At 39.2% G+C, this 20,114-nt stretch overlaps 1 protein-coding gene across 11 annotated transcripts in view; it reads left to right on the top strand.

Annotated features, from left to right (window-relative positions):
- ABLIM2 (actin binding LIM protein family member 2) overlaps positions 1 to 20,114 on the top strand; it is a 144,984-nt gene that overhangs the window by 92,522 nt on the left and 32,348 nt on the right. For 3 of the 11 annotated variants that reach the window (XM_026121983.2, XM_026121985.2, XM_026121984.2), the window contains exons 9-14: positions 1,932 to 2,009; positions 6,677 to 6,823; positions 9,259 to 9,291; positions 12,048 to 12,168; positions 13,884 to 13,982; positions 19,579 to 19,680. In XM_026121983.2, the coding sequence (XP_025977768.1) occupies positions 1,932 to 2,009; positions 6,677 to 6,823; positions 9,259 to 9,291; positions 12,048 to 12,168; positions 13,884 to 13,982; positions 19,579 to 19,680 (580 nt within the window). The remainder of the gene's footprint in view (positions 1 to 1,931; positions 2,010 to 6,676; positions 6,824 to 9,258; positions 9,292 to 12,047; positions 12,169 to 13,883; positions 13,983 to 19,578; positions 19,681 to 20,114) is intronic. The other 8 variants (XM_064511480.1, XM_026121989.2, XM_026121986.2 and 5 more) reach the window with 7 other exon arrangements.

The following is a 20,114-nucleotide window of genomic DNA, read 5'->3' as shown; positions in this document are numbered from 1 at the left end:
CATCTGTACGTGAAAGTCAGGGCGAGCTTTGCCTGAGTGAGAAGACCAGAATGGAGCTCGAAGCATTTTTCCAAGCCCTAGCCCTTTTTTAATTTTCTTTGGGGTTTTCCTCTCTCCTTCCTTTGGTCTTTATTCTCATTAGTGAAAGAAACAAGAAGGAATGATGCTGCTTTAGAGGGCAGTAGCGGACTTTTCAACGTATCTAGTAAAATTGAAAATAGGATTTACTGATTGAGCAATTTTCTGGTCAACTTTTTGCAGAGTAGTTTTCAAAAGTTTTGTTCCTCTATATGTAGATAACAGTGCATGACTGAACAGCGCGTGATGGAAATAGGTGATAAGGGCAGAAGGAGTAAGTAGCAGCACGGTTCAAAACTTTGGAGCTGGAGTGGGAGGGGAAAAGAAGTAGTGATCAGACAGTGACTGCAGGGAAAAAGAGAAGCAAAAGAAAACTGGGCTGTTCCCTTGTATTGGATCCTTGTCCCACAGAAGTCCATAGGACTATTTGTACTAATGACAGTTGGTGAAAGGATTGTTGTGATCACTGAGTTTGATCCTTCTGCTAACACAGTGCAGTACTGTGAAGAATATTTTTTTCTCTGATTTACAGAATTTTTACTGTCAGCCATTCTTCTTCGCTGTTTCTAAATTAGAGTTTTCCATTCTCTATGAAAGCATTTAACAATTACAATTAACATAATAACTGTCTTTGTAAATACTAAAATATAAAGCTACCATTTTGTCTGTGTTTGGCGAAGGATTCCCATGTTAAATATTCATTTTAAAGTTCTTCATCAATAGGTTATGAAATATGGGCCTTTTTTCTGGTTATGTTGATGTCTCTCATACAGACACCTCGGAGATCAGCTGTATTCACATATTGCTTCTAATAGCTAGCAAGTATTTCAAGTAAAGACTGGAGTAGTAGGCAAGGTGCTACCTTGAGCTGACAGCTTCATAATGCTGAAATCCTTTTAAGGATTTGAACAATTGTAGCCTCCCAGTGAGAAGTGCCTGCCTTCAGTGAGACAGTAAATGACTTTTGTGACTGTGAATGCATAGCTAAATATGTGCTTGTTTGCAGCCGGGGACAGATTTTTCCGTAGACGGAAAAGAGTATTTTATGATGAGCTAGCATATCTGAATAAAAGAGAGTATAAAAAAAAGATTTCAAGATACGATTTGTTTAAACTGCAATTACAAATGTCAGGTTTGTTCACGCATGGTTAATACCACTGTGTCTTGCAGCCCTTTTTTTCCTATTTAAAAGTAATTATATTTTTCACCATAAAGGAATCTACCAAAAAGAAAGCAATAAAATTCTGTCACTCTGAATGCCAGAATGATTGAAAACAGAGCAAAAACAGCTGAGTATTAAAATTAACCCAGTACTCTTACAATGAGAGGAGGAAAAGCTAACCACCTTGGTATCTATATGATTTATTGAGGATGTTCTGCATGCTGTTTGCTGGGAGTGAGTGACACGATGCCATGAGACATCTAGAAGCAGAATAGATAGGTTTGACATCATAACCAGAGAGTAGACGTGTTGCCACCATATCATCCTGTGACCCCAGGTTCAGTTGCTGCTAATCCCCAAGGCTGTCTGTTAGCCCAGTAATGCTCCAGGCCATTTCGTTCTGCAGGGAGAGGAAAAGAAAGTTTTGCATAAAATCTTTTCTCCATTAACAAAATGTGAATTTTATTGACTGCAATCTTTGATATGTGTTTATGTCTTGAGATCACTGTAATATGCTGTTTTTGAGTGGTAAACATTAAATTAAATGAAACATCTTCTATACTATTTTTGATGCAACAGATACATTTTCTTTTTTTCTTTCTCCTTTTTTTCTCTTTTCCTCTTCTTTCTCATTTCTTTTTCTATTCTTTCTTATTTTTTTTTCTGTTTCTCTTCTCTTCTCCTGCTGTAGGAAACTAGGACTTCCTCTGAAAGTATTATTTCTGTACCTGCTTCAAGTACGTCGGGTTCCCCAAGCCGTGTGATCTATGTAAGTATTCCACTGTGAAATTCATTCTCTGAGAGGGGAAAAAACTCATGCTTCCTCCTACAGTTCAGCATGTTATGTGGAAATTTAGCATCTCCAAACCATTGTAGTCGATGATTCCTCTGCATTTATCATAGTAGGACACTGGCAGTTTCTCCTTATTTTTTGTGGTCTATTTTTAGCACTTACCATTTACCACTATAGCTGGTTTATACCAAAGCATGCAGAATACTACAATGCTGTCTAAAAAGAAAAGTTTAAGTAAACAGTGTAGCCACAGGTAGATTACAGGCTTAGATTTGAACACTCCTTGTCTAAATCTAGCCCCTGAGTCTGCATTTGATTGCTTATGAAAATACTCACGTCTGTGATTACAGGCCTTGACAAATTTCAGCCTCTAACCTCAGAGGACCCTTGTTTCTGGTCTAAGAAGTGCTAGATCTGGAAAGCTCAGAGAGGGACTGAACAATAACTGAACAAATAAAAAGTGAATATTTTTTTCAATGTATCTCACTTAGGTGAGATATATCGCAGGTATATCTCACTTAGAGTACTTGCTGTAGATAATATTCATGAGAAAATTCTTAACGTCACTATTTGAATAGGTAAAAAATATCCACAGATACGGCATGCTCCATACAAACGTCTCTTTGAGCGCTTCAGTATTGCCATGGCTATTCGCTTTGTCCTATCCGGTATTCCTCAGGAAGGCAAGTTGTTCTCATCGAACAGCACCATATGCAGAGAAAACTGCTGGAGCCACAATTGACTGCCAGAGGGGTTATTATACCAAGATTAAGGGCTTTTATTTACTACACTGAGACAAGCAGAACAGTGCCTTGGAGTAAAATTTGTCTTCTTTCTTCAAATAAAATTTCTTTTAAACTCAATATACTCTTTAGCTGAGTAAGCCTGAGCTAGAACTGTAGGAACTACCCGTTAAAAAAATGCTCATCAGTATTTCTAGGTACTCCATCCAGTAGAAGTCCGTGCTGCTGGGTAGCAGGGGCATATGCCCAGTAAAAAAAGGTCGTTGCCACTACTATGAAGACAAGTTGTTGTGCTAACAGACTATTATCATGTAAGCATTTTCTTTGGCCAGATGGTCTCTGTTTCTCCAGCCATGTGCCACTTTATTGTTTTTGTAAGCATGAGCATTCTTCTGAGATTTATATGGCATTTATCTAATGGTACTGTTTTTCTTGGCGTTTGTGATTACTTCTTTAAATATGCTCACAGGCTGTTTACAGTCAAGGACAAACCTCCATTTTCTTTTTCTGTTTTTTCAAAGGATATCATTAAATCAGCACACAATTCTAATGTTTGTTATTGTAATATACTTCTTTAGAGGCAGCTGGGACTGTGAAAGAATAAAGTTCTCTAGCAAATATGAGTCAATTAGGAAAAAAGATTCCCCAGAGGCGTGTGAGTTCTTGCTATATCTGTCTCTTCTATGACTGCTTAATTGTCAGTAAGCTGTGAGATTTATGAAATCCCATTTCAACTTTCAGGAAGGGGAAAGGAAAGAGAATTCAAAACATATTATTGGACTTTTATGTTACAAAAAGGATTCTTTGGCTATCTTTTGCATCCATCTTTGATTATAGGAGTGTTAGACATATAGTCATGTTCCAGATTCAGCTCAGGAGCACTTTTCATGGTTGGTTTAGCCAAATCTGAATTCATGCAGTCACTGAAAGGAAGGTCCTGCCCACAAGTGGTCCTGTCCCTCCCAGCCGTGTGTTCTTGCCTCCTCTTAGGTGCTAGTACTAGTGGGTACACAGGAATATGGTCAGTCACATTTGAGACCAGATTCCACTAGAAAATAACCCAGGAAAAAACCTCCAATCAGTCAGAGAGGCAAAAAAAAAAAAAACAAAACAACAAAAAACCCACAGCTGTCTACCTGGCTTTGGTGTTAATGTAATACTAGAGGTGGGAACAGCGGAGAGGGAAGGCGCACACAGCACAGCTATTTCAGCAGTAGCATGGATTTGGATTACTTAAACCAGCAATGAAACTGTACCTTAACAGCTGGGGAGCTCTGTCGAGTGTCATATTGGACAAAACAGAATGTAGAGATAACAGCTAAAGCGCAGGAACCTGAATTCGTGGTACTCGTACTGTGAAAAGTGTCAGATCAGAGCAGTACATATGTTGGGAACAACGTGGTGGTCCGACGGGAGGCATGTTTCCGGGTTGCGCTTTAGTGCTCAGCTAGGGAAGGCTGAAGAAAGCATGTTTTGAATTAACCTTGAACGTGTTTGACACAGTCCACTTACTAAAGCCATACTTTTCTTTTTCTCCTTCTGCTGGTATCAGACTTTGGTGGCTTCTTGCACTGGAAGAGGGCTAATGCCAATGCCTTTCGAAGTTAATCGGCATCTTTTCATTATTTTCAGTTCTGGCTGGATTGTATCCAGCCTGGAATTTACTGCAGTGCAGACATCCCCTCAGAGGCCCTAAATACCACTTAAAAAACAGTTAATTTCTACATTATGCCATTAAATGGGGCTTAAATAAAAGTCTTTCTTTATACTTAGCCAGATTTTACCAAGAGAGAATTAGGAGCACTCTACAAAGATATATCTAACTGGAAAGTTTAGTTTAGGTCACATAGCTGTGTTGTACATTCTCATACTGGGAATAGAAATCACATTATACTGTTATACAGGATCATATTTGCAATTATACAATTGTAACATTACATATTCCAAATGAAACAGATATTCCAAACTTAGAGCATGATTTTAACAGAACCCAAAACACTGGATTATTGAAGAAATGATTTTAAGCCTCTTTGCTGTAATTGGAGTCTTCTCCAGAGTATTTAAATACCACTCATCTATTTGAAAGTAGGTAAAACAAATAAAATGAAAAATAACATAAGCGGAATGGAGTGTTGAGAAATGAAGGTGTTTTTTTCATCCGATTTTGCCTATGTTTGGATGTTTAAACTGAAAGGAATTATATAAATCGATAACTTTTGCCTTGACAGTTCTGAAGTCTGTAGTTGGAGGATTCCATGTTGCTCCTCCACTTGGAGAGATAGGGGCTAAAATGACTATAATTCACACTTGCATATAGAAGTTCAACTCTGAACTTCTTTGGGTTCACTAAAATAATCTCCACAACCTTAGGTACCTTAAAAAATGATCACAGCCTTCTTGACCTTCGTTGTAGGCTACAGCACTGTCCAAAGTCCCAGCAGACTCTCCTGATCTTTGAATGACCTGTCCCTGCGTCAGAGGTGGCAACTGGCTTCTCAAAAGGCATTTGTGGCTGCTCGCCACAATGCCTATGCTGGGAAGGAGCTATTTCCCCTATGGAGCTATTTCATTGCTCTTTAGCTAAAATAGCTGAAAGGAAGGTGAGATTTTTAGATTGCTGTGTCATCTTGAAGAATCGGATATTTGATTAAAACACATTCTTTCGTTAGTTTTTTAAGATGAGAATGTGTGATGGTTATGGCAGCTTTGTTCCCACTTCAGTGATTAGGAGGAATCTTCCTCCTTCCCGTGTTGCTCATTGGCCTTACTTTTGCACAAATTCATGCACTGTTTTAGGAAAAGGGATAAAAGAAAAGTTCTTCTGTTTATTTCACTAAATCAGAACACTTCCCTGGAAAGTCTGTTGAACTTTGCTTATCTCATATTATGAAAAAATATAATCACTGCACAAATATTGCTTGATTCCCAGATACTTTCTTTTTTGCACATGGAGAACATTACAGTTTTACAGCAGATAATACTGACATTCTCAGAGAATAGGGAGATTCACTACTCTCTGTTCACTGTTTTACTGCCAAGAAAGAACTTACTATTCTGCAAAGCCTGAACTGGGAATAACACAATTCTGCTGCCCATTTCTCCCCTGTCAACTCGTCATGATATCTACAAGGCCAGTAACGCTGGATACAGCTTTAGCGCACGTTATCATTATCCTAACTGTGAAAATGTGTGGTTTGAGAGTCAGTCTTTCAGAACAAGGGCAGCAAGAAGGACGGGGAGGGAAACAACTGGGAGGGAGAGAGCTCTTTCCTCTGTTGGCTGTGTGACTCTCATGAAAGGATTAAACTGCATCTGTGATCTTCTGAACTAATGCACCATGGTACAAATCCATCGTCTGCTGGTTTTGTGACCAGCAATTAAGGGCTACTTAGAAATAGTCAGAAAAGGAGGTGAAGCCATGGGATTCAGCTGAATGGAAAGAATTAATGACCTGCATGATGTTTTTCAGCATCTAGAGGGTATACATTGGAAATACATTTTTGCTTATTCACTACAGTCTGTGGTAGGGGAACCTTGCACACCAAAACCACTTTAAAAGGAAGGGCATTTAGCCTGAAAAAGACTGCAGTATGTGTCCCATATGTCTCTCTGTACAGCTAACAGTAAGCAGGATATAACCAAGGGAACTACAATAATACTATGCTATTTGTGTTAGCTAAATGTGAGTGACAAAGTAGAAAACACCAGTATGTGAAAAGAAAACAACAGTAATATTTCAGATTGTATCGTAAACATAAGATATTTAAATTCTCACAAATAGAAGAGGTGGTTTATCAATGTGATGACTGACTTTTCTACCAGCATATATCTGTCCTTTTCTGATTGCATCCTGACCATATTCTTTCTTATCCTCATTACTTTCTTTCCTCCTTTTCTTAGGCAAAGCTTGGAGATGAAATTCTTGACTACAGAGATTTGGCTGCCCTTCCTAAAAATAAAGCCATCTATAACATTGACCGCCCAGATATGATCTCCTATTCTCCATATATCAGTTACTCTTCAGATGACAGGCATAGTTATGGGGAGGTACTGAAACATGGGTATTGTTTTTACTGTGAATTTGAAGTTTTATGGTCATTAAACATGCTGCTGAACACTCATAAATGTGCATAGTTTAAAAAAAATTCTTTCACGGATTCACTTAACTGAGTCATGTCATCCATTCATTCACAAGACATTTTAGCCTTTCAGCAAACAAGTGCGGCGTACCTTTCACTTTTTAGTTCATGGAAATTGATGCATTGCTTTCTGTGATCGTTTTTTAAACAGATGACATGCAATGAAAATACATTTTTCTATGAGAGGAGTTGTACATTCATGCGGTAAAACACAGGAATCATCGCTAATTATAATGCAAAATCAGAAACCAAGCCAAATGTCTTTCATGCTTTTTTTAAGTGTACTATGTTATTTTGGTAAAACAACAAGGGTATCACTTCTCTATGCACAAATATCTTTCAGCTGTCCCTTTTTAAAGTTCATCCTCATGTCATGCCTGCATTTCGCCCTTTTCATGTGCAGAGCTGATGTTATGCAGTTTGTGCTAATGAAATCTAATTTAATATGATCTTATTTAGTACTAATTCTGTTTTATGTGAAACATGCTTGAATATAACTCCTGTCGTACAAGTTAGCCTTTCTTCCCTAACCTTTTGGTTCCATTTCTGATTTCTTTTAAAATTCTAGCCACTTTTTACAAATCAAAACCTTTCAGATATATTAGATATATTAGCAAGATATACACTGTCTAGAATGGAAGTCTGCTTCATTCTCTATAGATGTAAATAGGGGGTAGAAATAATTTTAGATAACAGCCATACTATTTATAATAGCCCCAGTCCTGCAATGACTCATGCATTTTATCCGTAATCGGTTCCACTAAAGTCTGCAGCGCTGCTCTCATGTGAAGGGCCGCACATAGCTCAGGTCTTGCTGATTCGCTTCCAAATCCTCTCTGCACAACGCAGAACCCAACTAGCTCCCTCACAATGAATGCTAAAAAAATTAGGATTGTATCTGGCAAAAGGTTTAAATGGTGTTTAGGTTTCTGAATTCACGAAACTGAAAGCCTGCGTTTAGCGGCTGCTAGCCCCGAACCTGTGTAATATTAGCACTTCCTTTTTGTGTCGAAATTCCTGGGTGCTGGTAGTGTTTGTGCACCCTCTCGCCTGCCCGTTTGCATCTCGACTTGTGGAGACGCATACGCTGAGCAGCCTTCTGCCCAAGTCCCGGGAGGGCTCAGTCATTGCTCCGAGGGAACGGGATAAGAGGTAGCTGCAGTTCACCTTAAAGACACCGGACAACTAACCCAAAAAAACCCACAGTGAAGAGGATATTGCTGCTGTCCCCTGCTTTTACTCCGTAGCTCAGTGGTTAGCCTGCTAGAGGAGGAGTTTATTGGGAGAACTGGGGTCATCGCCCTTTTCAGAAGATATGTGCCTAAATAGAATATAAAGAAGACCGTATCATAAAGCAGACCTTTTTCCCATGGGGCGCAGGAGATACCTTTGCTCACTTCAGAGCAGCAGCCCGGAGCTCTGCCCGAAGGCGGCTGTTTGCTTGGTTTCTTCCAAAGAACCTTCTTCAGGAAGAAAGCGAGGCCCAGAGATGTATGTCCACTGCAGCCGCGATGGTTAGCATGTAGATATGTTTGAGCAAGCTTTAAGCTAGATACCTTAGTTAACAATAATGATTAAGATACCGGATTGACTGCCTAGTCATGTCTTAAAACCTAACTAAGCGGGAGTCAGTCATCTGATTCTAGGTGCTTAAAGCAAGAAGGGTTTCTGGGCTGTGACTCTCAGTCCAACATGCTGCATTTTTATGGAGCTCCAAATATTTACATCCTTGATACTGGCAGGGTTAACGACATAGCCTCTCTTCCAAATTTCAGCACCGTAAATATACCTGCAACTCCAGCGGTTTCAGTGATGCCACTGTAGATTTATGCTCAAGTGAAAATACTTACCATTTAATTTTGAAAGGAAAATGCACAGCAAATTGTCAAATTACATGGTGTTTAATTAAAAATTAAATAGTATAGATATTTTTGCTTTCCTCAAAACGGATCCAGCCCCAAGCAACAAAATTCTAATCCAGTTTTTGGAGAAACTTAAGGCAGATTCAGCTAGGGCTTGTGTCTTTAAGGCAGTTGTTTTAAATGTGAATTTTCCTAGTGGCAGCGCTCTCTGTGGTACGGGGCTTGCCAGACCTGACCACAGGGTTTCACAGCAATAAAATCAGCAAAAGCTGTGTATGAAGGAACTTACAACTAGCACTTCATCATCTTGTTTAAAAAGCAAAGAAAACAGAGAATAGCCCTAGCTTAATTGACTGGCGTTGTTCTTAACGGTATCGAGTTATACATGGATATTGATATTTTAAGAGCAGTTGTTCTCACAAGTAACCTCATGCATGAATTTTAACCACTAATTTGTGACCTTGTTTGTTGCTGTTTGCAGTCACCTCAGTTGCTCTCTCCAACACCTACTGAGGTAATCCCCAGTGCCTGCGTTCTCCTGTTCTGGCCCATTTCGTGATGCATTAAACCCAGTCGTAGTGATAAGCAGCAGAGTCCGAAACGTGCGGCTTGCCTCTTCCCTCTGCAGTGCATGGGGTTTTGCCATTTCTGTTTTAAATCGTGTCACTTGTGCTGAATACGTGCTCTGCTTCTGGATTGTCATCTGTACGCCTCTGTCGCCACTGCCATCCATGTTTCCGCTTCCTGAAAGAAAGGTTGTATTGTGATCACTTCTTCGAGCTCTACTGAATAAACTACATTGGGAAACATACTTTGTTTCTACATTTAAAGCTATCAGCATGAGTTGACTTTGATGCTTGGCATAGCTTTCTGTTCCTTTTTATTCATTTTTTTTTAATTTCACAAATAGTTAAACTATTTGTACTGTTTGCACACACATACTGTAAAATCATTTGCACATATCTAAATTTTTACGTTTGTGTATTTTGATGGACATAAATGGTCAAAAACAGTCAATTCTGTTTCAAACAGTATCACTTTAGAAGCAGTGAAAGAATTTCACATACCTTCTCAGATATGAACTTAATTGGATATTAAAGGCCTGGCTCATTACTCCAATTTTATGTTAGCAGAAATGTATTTAAAAATTGTGATAATAGTGGAGAATTAGGTCTAACAAGAAGTTGGGAATTTTCATTAAGGATTACAAATCACCAGTTGGCACTGTCAGCATTGGGTAAAAAAAGAGAAGTTAACCAACAGAAATGTGATTTTTTTGATGGTTTAAAAGTAGAAGCATGCTGTATTCAATACTGGATTTCATGAACTTTGTTGACTGTTCCTTACAGAGACAAAAAGTATGGTCTGAAATTACCAGTGTGAAATCTTGCTGTTTCAGAAGTATAATAATTTGCTTTGAATTAGCTACCTGTTAGCTAACTGTCATAGTATTAATTTCCAGAAGTGACATTGGTATGAAGCTTGATTCAGCTGTGATTCACATCATATGAGTTCTTCCAGGTTGTCCAGCTTTTCCATGTTTGCTGCCTTTCTCTAAAGAGTCTATGATCAGGTGCTCAAGCGTCGTCATCTGCAAATTTGTGTCAACAGTTTTGTTGCAGGGATTATTTTAGAAGAAAATTTCACTGTATCGTACAGTTGGACACTTTATAAATCACTCTTATGAGCTGACACCGTTATGGTGTCTAAATAACATTGCAAGACTTTCCAGAGGCATTGCTATACTGCCTGTAACTTTTTTAATAGGGGTTAGAATAGATACTAAATAAGGTGACTACTTAAGGATGGAAGTATCTGAGATAGGGCTTGGAGGAGCTGGTGGCAGAATGCCCACAGAATGCTACAAGCTTAGGAAGACATCACTTGCTCTCCCTTTTTTGGACCATTTTTGACTTCTTAAATGGATATTTAAACAATAATGCCACTTACCACTATAAAAACCTCTTTTTCCAATTTTTTTAACATAGTTAAGTGAGTCTGGGATGAGAGGAAGAGGAACATGAGCCAGAGGAAAGGAGCTGATGGCTGGGGTGGGAGAATATTGTACATCTCTGTAAGCTCAAGGATAATCCCAGAACAGCGTAGTGGGAAACTGCAGGCAGGAAGAATCTAAAGATGGATGGATGGATATAATTAAGTTGCCCTGATAGGAATCTGGAAGGTGATGACGTAGCTGAGTAGGATCTCCCATGTGTCTAAATGATGAACGATCCTGTGGGAGTCACACAGATGCCTAAAGATGTCCCAGGAGTCCTGACAAGCTCCTAACACCTGCTCTGGGATAGCATGTCCCTCGCTCACGCCTGCCGGAAGAGTGGGGGGAGCATTCGTCGGAGTACAGCTTTCTGTTAGGGAGCGTCCGTAGGCTGCGCTGCTTTGTTCTAATTTGGACTTCACTCAGGCCATTTCTGAACTGTATAAAAAGCAACAAGATAATTGGGTTTGTTTTTGTACATAGTTTCCATAAAGTCATTTCCACTTCTGATTTGTTCATTAATGGTTTTCCTGTTAAGAGGACACTACATGCTAATAACATTTATAATTTAACTAGCAACAGAGAGCGAAGGATTTTTAATGGGTGTACGTAGTTTTAAGTAGTTGAAGTCAAGTTTTTAGTGGAAGTAAGTTGTATGACTTGCACAATGCTGCAGTATTAATTTTAATATTGTATATCAGTGTTTGTATTAGTTCCTTCGCTAATGATAACCATGTTTTATTTGTAGTATGATATGCTAAACAATTTATACAGCAGGTACAGTAGATTCTGTGATGTAATCAAGCCAGTGAGTGTTGATTTTGTGTCGTCTGTTTATCGTTGTGCTGTATTATGTAGCCATTCGCACAAATACAAAGTGACCATAGCAGAATCATGCTACTTGATCTCATCTTCCACCTGCTTTTGTTAAAACATTATAGAAGGTGGAAGAGAATGGGGAATTGCATGGCACTGAAACAACATTTTTACAATGACCTGTTCTTTTTAAATAATACTGTCTTTTTAAATTCATTTATGTGTTGACTTTCCAATTAACATGACCATTTTCTGATATTTGGTAATTCCAGAACTCCTTGAATCATACTACAGTGGAGGTGCTTATGGCTGAAAGCTGCCCTCATTTCGTTGGGATTGCATGGAGTGTTACGACAGAATCGAGTACTTTCTGCAAGGCACCAAAACAGGCATATTCTGCCTGTTTTGAAAGTGACGTCTCTTTCATAATGACTTACATTTTTCTCCCTTGCTCTCAGGGTGACCAAGATGATAGATCTTTCAAACAGTACAGGACATCGAGTCCTAGTTCTGCTGGCTCTCTGGGTTATGGTCGCTACACTCCAACGTCCCATTCTCCTCAGCATTACAGCAGACCAGGTAATTGAGAAGCAGCCTTATTTATTCTCTAGATTTTCCTCCTATTTGTTCTTACGTTTAAGTAGAGAAGACACAGACAGTGTTTAAGTGGAGTAGCAGTTCCTTACAGCATTATGTTTAATGTAACATGGGAAAGGAGGAGACAAGTGCTTCAGGTGTGACCATCTAGGAGAAAAAAACCCAGACATCTAAAAGACTTAATTTGATGTATCTGCAAACAAAAAATGTAATACACTAAAAAGGACTTGATCCTGGTCCCATCCTTCCTGAAACTGCACAGTCAAACCACAGCTCTTACACCATGCAGCATGGTAGCAGTGAGTGCACAAAGCCACAGGGGAGCTTGGGTGACTTCATGTTCCTTGTCGTACTGCAGGGTTATAGTCCATGGTGGCTTTCTGCACCATAGTGCAAGAGCTGGAGGAGTGGCTAGTGAATCTACTCACTGGCTGGTTTTTGAAGGCCAGAGTCCTTTAGTTGAGAAGCTTACAGCAATGTTTATTGCAGCTTTGGGCTGTAGTAGCAGCCGTGTTGGTGTTCCAGTTGCAGAGAGGAGAAATCATCCCCTGTTGATCTTGGCATGGGTGCCCCATACAAAGGCCAGTTAATTTTTGGACTTTATGAAGAATTTGGCCCTTAGAAATAGCCAACTGAATTGCTCAAAATTCATTCCAGTTTGTCTCCACTCCCTCGTCTGGGTTAAAACAGAAAATTTCTGTTGTTTTCTCAGTGTCTTTTAATTTCGTTAGGTATACATTAGAATTATAAATGAGTTTGGAAATTTGGGAGTTCTTCATCTTTCCAAATTATATGGATAACAGAAACAGTTTTTTACAGGAAATGAATATTTGTACTATATAAAGTCTTTGATGAGCTGGAAATGAGATTGAGTATCAAAGATCTGTTGAAGAGAGGGAAGATTAGTCTCTGCTGAAGATCTGGCAGTTGTGTTATGCTGAAGCTTAGCTGCACGCTATTAAAGCAAGGAGAAAAGAAGAAAGAAATTCCAGATTAATTCTAATGCTTTACAACTTTAATGAAAATTTAGAGGCTGGTCATTGTAATTGACATTTTTATAATGTTAGTTCTCCAAAATATGTGTTATCAGGATGTTATTACAACCAAGTAAACAAATGAAGATGACTTTTGAGAAAGTTTTTTGAAGTACTTAATCACACATCTAACTATCAGAGTTTGAATAACTTCAGGGCATTCCTTCAAATGCTTAAAATTAGCCATGCACTGTGGGTGCCCTGTGGACTAAATCCCTCCAATACGCACCGATGACAGTGAGAACTGGACTCACTTGTAGCACAGTTCTCATCAAAGAAAAGGCTCTGCCCATTTCATTTCATTAGATCCATTATGAGCATATATCATTCACTCTTGCAGCTTTTGAATATGCAGATTTTCCCCTGAGTGCAGCTATGCTCTTCGTGGTGCCTTTTCTGGAATATTTTTTGATGCTTTACATTATCAGCATTTTATATGATTCTCTCTTTCTGTCTGTGTCTGTATCCCTTGGCCAACCACATAATACGGACACTGTGATGATTTTAGAAGTAACTAGAGAAAGATGAAATCTTAAATATAAACTATATGTTTTCCAAGCATCAGATGGAAAATATTCCTGAAAAAGAGAATGGCATTGTAATTTGTGGCTTTCAGTAAGTGAACTAAATAGTCTATTTTCACTTACTCTCTGTTGCCCCCAGCTGGTACTCAGACTCTTGGTACCAGTAGCTGCATCTCCCTGCCCCAACACCCAAGCCCTACATCTACATTCAGACATCATTACATCCCTTTCTTCAAAGGTAAGGTTCAGGAATGCAAAACCGTGCTGTGATAACTGTAGATTTATTCAGATGTGTTTCACTTTTATGTTTGTGCAAGCATGGCTTCCACTTGGATAAGATTTGTCTTAATTTTGTGCAAGTGCTTTCTTGACGTACCGTGTAAGTTTTAAGAACTGAGTGGGTATGGGTTGTCTTATTTTTGCTTTTTTCAGTGAGCATTAAGTGTTTCTCAAAGGAGTGGAGGGAAGGAATTATGTTTTCTAATGAAAATGAGGAATGGAAATAATGTAAAATTCTGTTCATGCTAGTATAGAGTGCTTACTTTTTCCCTATTTTGGTGAAGCTAAATAAATGTTAAAACATTGGCTCCAACATTGGGTAATCAATGATCTAACCTTCGAACCTACATTTAGAGATTATTTTTATTATTTGTAGTATTAACAGAAATTATGTCAGGTAAGCCAGTTAAATCAGTGTAGCAGCAATGATTAGCAAAGTATCTGTGCTATATATTAAAAAACACATAACTGTGTTGAGTCTTATCACCATTAAATGTTTTGCAGTGGGTCTGAACTTTTAGTGCCCTGCATTTTGCAGACAGGAGACTGTAATGGGGAAATACCACGCACCTTTTAGGCAAAATCTGTTTTTGTTTGGCCAGTTAATGAAATATGAGAAAGCGAAGACGTTCAGCCACCACGTTGTCCTCCCCTGAGCCTGTCCTCTCTAGTAACAGAGTGGGGAGGAGACGCGAACGGCAAACATTTCCAATGACCGTTCCCTGTCTCTCATGTCCTGTTTGAATTAATGAAGCGAAACTGTTCTTGCCATCATAACCCTTACAGGAAAGGAGGTGACCCTCTGCAGGAGCCAGACTTGTGAGCAGGTCTGACATGCAAACTCAAATGAGTAGCAGATGCTTGTTGCCTTTGGAAAAACAGCTAACACATCTTGATTAGGCCCTAATGTATGCAGAAACATTTCTCTTCAAAGTCGGCTGAATTTCACTGGTATAAATAGAACAGAATCAGGCGTGCGTCTTCCAAATGTGACCTGCAGGAGAACAATTGGGAGGAAGAGCTGATGAGGTTAAACCCGTGGCTGCCCTTTTAAACCTTACCTGCAAAGATCCTTCCCACGCCCACAAACACTCGCGTGCACACATTTTTGGGAAGGCACAGACACATCCTGCTATTCCCCCGGGCACTGCCTGAACAGGTTTTGTGTGTGTACACTAAATAATGTTATCCAAGCTGATGTCCTGAGTGAGGGAACCTTTCGTGTGTGCTGCGCTGCGTGATTTCCCCCGAATGAGATGCTCTTACCCCAAAGCCCGTCTGCAGTTGCCTAGCAGCACTCGTGCTCAGATCGCTTTCCGTGCAATGCTACCTGCTGTTGCTCGGAGCAGCAGCAGCAATTACTTATTGCTGTTGCCTGGAAGAACAGATCCTCAAGCGGCAGCTGCTAGTGCCCAAACAGTTGTTAGCAGAGTGATCAAAATTATAGTATTTTGTGTTTCTGCAGCACTTTTTGTTGGTGAGCTTAAAGCATTTTGCAAGCAGTAACTTACAGTGCCTCGCAGCACTCCTGTGAGGTGGGTGAGTATGTTTGTCATTTTTCCACATAGATAAGGCTGAGCCCTGCAGAGGTTATACAGATTATCCATTGCTTCACCCTGAGCTAGTGTCTCCGTCCAAAAGGAGGGAGAAGATGTGCCCCCATCCTCTTTCTCTTCTCCGAATTCTTTGCTCTGAGTTGAAGGCGGTATTCTTCCCTTACCTTAATAAGCCTTTCGAGGGCGTTGATGTGCTATATTTTTGCCTTCCAAGCGGTTAGTGTGGGAAGAGTGGAATCATAAGAATAGTTGTTTTGTATCCAGACCAAGGTTAATGTTGCCACTTCTGTTTTTAAAAGGTGAAATCGTGCTCTTTTAAAAAAAAATCCCAAAATAATACACTGGTTAATAATACTGCAACTAATCTTTGTAAAGCCAGCTCTCCGCAGTCACGCAAAATCTTTCTTTAAACTTCCAGGAGAGAGAAATTTCATTACTCTAATGAAATTAAAGCAATCAGAATCTTCCTATTGACGTCACTGGGTTTGCACCATGCTGTTCCCGAGAATGACATAGTTCATCATTTTTCTTACAAGAGTATGATTACTGAGTTTCTGCTCTTCTTCTGTACCCTTTAGTCTAGCTCTCATAAAGAGTAGTAGGTTCAGCTATTCCTTATCATGCAGTTGTGTATTTTTAAAGAGCTTTGCCTTCAAAATGAAGAAGTAACTAAGTTCTGTGACAGCCTTGCATCAAGAAAGCATCGCAGTCCGCACCCTTTGGGATGACAGGATGTGATTGATAGTCAGAGTACTCAGGCTCGGTGTAACTGCTCAGCTGCAGCGATGGAGTCAACGAGCATAAAGTCAGTGCTGGGTCCTACTGAAAAAACCCTTATTTAAAACGTGTTGGAAAGTGCCTTGCCTTTCTGGTGTATGAGCAAAGCTTCGAGAGTCCATTTATTTGGTGTTGAAAGCTTGAAAAAAATAAGTTATCAGACTTCAGATACCTTTGTCTAGCTTTACGCAGCATGTGCATCCCGAGATCCTAAACGATCCTGTTTGGGGAGTAACCTCTGGTATCTCTCTTTTTAGGCCAGTGGTATCTATGTGTTGTTCAATTCCCAGTCAGGGAACTTGCACAGCTCTTACAGTAACTTTCTAGCTATTTAATGAATTTGCAAAAATGTTATCAAATTTCCCCTCTTCCCAGATAAGATAAAAGCTGATAAGGAGGGAGGTTAAAACAATGTTATACTTTTCCCTGGCAATCCCTTGAGCAGTGTGAAAAGGGAACATGTTTGGAGATCTGGTCAGGTTGCTGCATGCACACGAGGGTAAAAGGGCAGCTTGTCCTGTCAAGAGCCAAGGGACTCGAGAGGGTTTCTGCGGTTGATGCTTAAGTTCAAAGTAAACCTTTCCAGATTCCTTCCAAATTAAACAAAACAAAATCCCGGGAAGAGTTCATGATTCTGGTTTTCTGCCCTACACTGAGTAGCAGATCAGATCACAGCCTGCAGCTGCCCATGGCTGAAGACCAAACCAGAACTTGGAAAAGTTGCCCTCTCCAGTAGTTTTATTTTCTCTGAGACCTTATTTGAAGCTCTTCCTCAGTGTCTGCCAGGCAAACCTTGAAAAAGACAAATTTGTGGAGAAGCTCATTTTAGAGATTTTTATTATAGGGTGGATTAAATGACTGTCTGGACTTTCTACACATGGACTTTTCTACATGGGCCTTCAGTTTGCTTTATTATTAAATAATTTGTATGCAAAATGTGAAATACAGCTACTCATTTGTGTTTGACCAAATAAGTGGCAGAATTTTAAATATAATCTAACTGTGCATCAGCTTGTAAGAGTGGGCTTCAAGAACTTTTTTCCCTCTTTCCATCCTTTATTCTTCCCTTTTGAGCAAGTTTTATGTGATGGCTCTGCAAACTGCTCTGCATAGGTGATCCTTGCATGGAGCAGTTTGCAGATTTGCTGCCCTCTGTTATTTGTGCTTGCATCCTGTTTTCTTGCAAGTTTATTCTTCTTAATCAATGCATTCTCCTCATTCCCTGAATATGCTACTGACAACCCAGCTCTAAAGAATGACTTTTTGTGTGTATACAACACCTTCATCTTGGGGTGATAAAGTGATTATTCATGCAGGTCATATAAGAATAAAGGTTTTTATTAATATGCTAATTTTTAAGTAAATGAAGAATAATTACCTTGCAAAAATCAGTTGAAAACTTTCTTTTTTTTTTAATTAAAACTTTCCAACAGAAACATCACTTTGAGATGAGTGACACTGCAAGATTTTAAAAATTATTGGAATTGTAAGGGACCTTACTTAAATAAGTAACTAGCACTGTTCCTTGCTGTTAAAAAAAGAGGGGAAATTGAGGCTTCCTCTTATTTAATAAGGTTGAGACCTAGCATCTGAGGAGCAAGCAGCAAAGAAAAAGGGAAATAATAAATACGTAGTGAAAACCTGCCACCAATGGTTTCCTTCCAAGAGCAAAACAGGACTCAACAACCTGAATAACTGTCTGGTTCCTCGTCCGAGGACGGCCTGGCTGCAGATTGGTGGTGCTCCAGATTTCCAGTAATTCTGTAATTCTCTGTGGAAGAGTGGTGGTCTAACATCACGTGCAGTTGTAATTTCAATTTCTAAGCTACTCCGATTTGTGGGTTGGTTTTTTTTCAACTGGAAGCTGTTGGTATTGAGTACACTATGGCAAGGGCTGAATAGTTTTGGAGTTTTAGTTTTGCACCAACTGTGGAAATAACAGACGCAGCATTTAAAACAAGTTAGTTAATCGTCATGAGATAAATAGCACATCCTTCTGGTCCTGTCCGCGCTGCTTTTGTCCCCGCTGTCACTCGGTGGCAGCCCCCAGTTGACGCAGTGGTGCAGGGCCCTGTCTGCAGTGACAGACCCATGGCCAGACTGGTTGTCTACAGCGGTCTTGCAGGTTTTTAGCAGATGTGCTCCCCATGGGCATGGCCTAGATTGCTATGGTAATCCGCTAGTTTTATGGTGATAAAACTTCCCTTCACTCAAATCAGAGTTCAGTGATAGACCTGATGCTCTGAGCGGTTCTGCTTTCTTTCCCCCAGAAGAACTTGCTATAATTTCATCATTAATATCCATTAAGTTTGTGCTCCATCCACACTAAAACAGTAACAGCAAATAACCAACCGTTTTATGTTAAAATAAATGTCACGTTTGGCTTCCAGTTGCTTAACAGTGCTATAAATTAATTGGATTTTACAAGTCCCAAAAAAGTAGAGCTTTACTTTTTTGTTTGCAAAGCAGCACTATAATGCCATAAAGTTTGCTTTGGAGAAATAAACAGAAAGGAAATAAATAGTACCCAATGAGTATTTGACAAAATAAGAGGAAAAATTAATATAGCTCAATACTGTGTATACCTTAATATTTTGCCAAGTGGCTATGGCATTATAGATCCATGACTTGATAATCCAACCCTGTTTGCATAAATATAAAATACTGTGGCATGTTACCTGTGGGGAAAGTTTAATTAAAGGAATCAGCATCTGTTTTTGTCATTGATATATGCAGGAACATTTGACTTAACCATAACATTAGTCTAGTCTTGCTTTTAGGCAATTTAAACACTACCGAATGATTTCATTAATGGTTTTAAGGGCAGGCTATAATGCTATAAGCCATAGCATTAAACTCGACTGATAGATTATTCACATAAGGCTATGCAAAACATATTACAGGATTATGGATGTTTTTATCCTTTTATTTTCTGCATTAAAGTATTTTTAAAAGAGAAGTGGGGATGCAAGACTGCAGTTTAATCTGATATTATCTATTAAGCGTTTATTATTGATGAGCTAATTAAAAACTAAAATTCATCATTCTGTTTGGAGATTGAGCCAATACACCATGCTGAAAAATAATGGGTTTTACACAACCCATTTATTTTAAAAAGTTGGATTAACAAGTCATTCTGAACAAGCTTTTATGCTTGAAATACTCTACTTTGCGTTCCATTTTTTTTTCTTTTATCTGCTTTCTTTGCTCTTCCCCTTGGAGGCAGTGAAAGTGGTCGGAGCACTCCAAGTTTATCCATGTACTCAGACAGCAAATCTTCACCTTCTGTCTATCAGCAGGCTCCTAGGCATTTCCATATTCCAGGTAGGCATTCACTGCTTCGCTTTTGATCTTCAATTGCTGGCACCTGTTTATTCTCTTCTAATTGTATTTTTATTTTTGCATTGATTTGTGAACTTAGAACTGCAACAGAAGAAAGCTTCTGATGAGTGAGAGTCAGTTATCCGTTAAACTTGATCTCAGAAATAAAGGAGTTAGTGCTGTGTGCTCGTGTATAAAGAAGTTTGCATTAGAGGAGGCATACAATGACAAATGTTATTACACCTACAAGGACGCAGCTACTTTTGGTGCCACAGCTGCATAGTCTGTTGCATGTTGTGGAGGAGGGAAGGCTGAAGAGTTTTTTGTTTTTATTTTTGTTTTTCCCTTATCTGTCTACTCTCTGAATTAAAGAGTCACATTAATATATACTTTAAGACAGATGAAAAGTTTTGGGTCACCATGAAGCCCATGATAGC

This window comes from Dromaius novaehollandiae, chromosome 4 (genome assembly GCF_036370855.1).
Source record: "Dromaius novaehollandiae isolate bDroNov1 chromosome 4, bDroNov1.hap1, whole genome shotgun sequence".
NCBI lineage: Eukaryota > Metazoa > Chordata > Aves > Casuariiformes > Dromaiidae > Dromaius > Dromaius novaehollandiae.
Note: the sequence above shows the minus strand (reverse complement) of the source record. Positions and strands in the feature narration are given on the sequence as shown.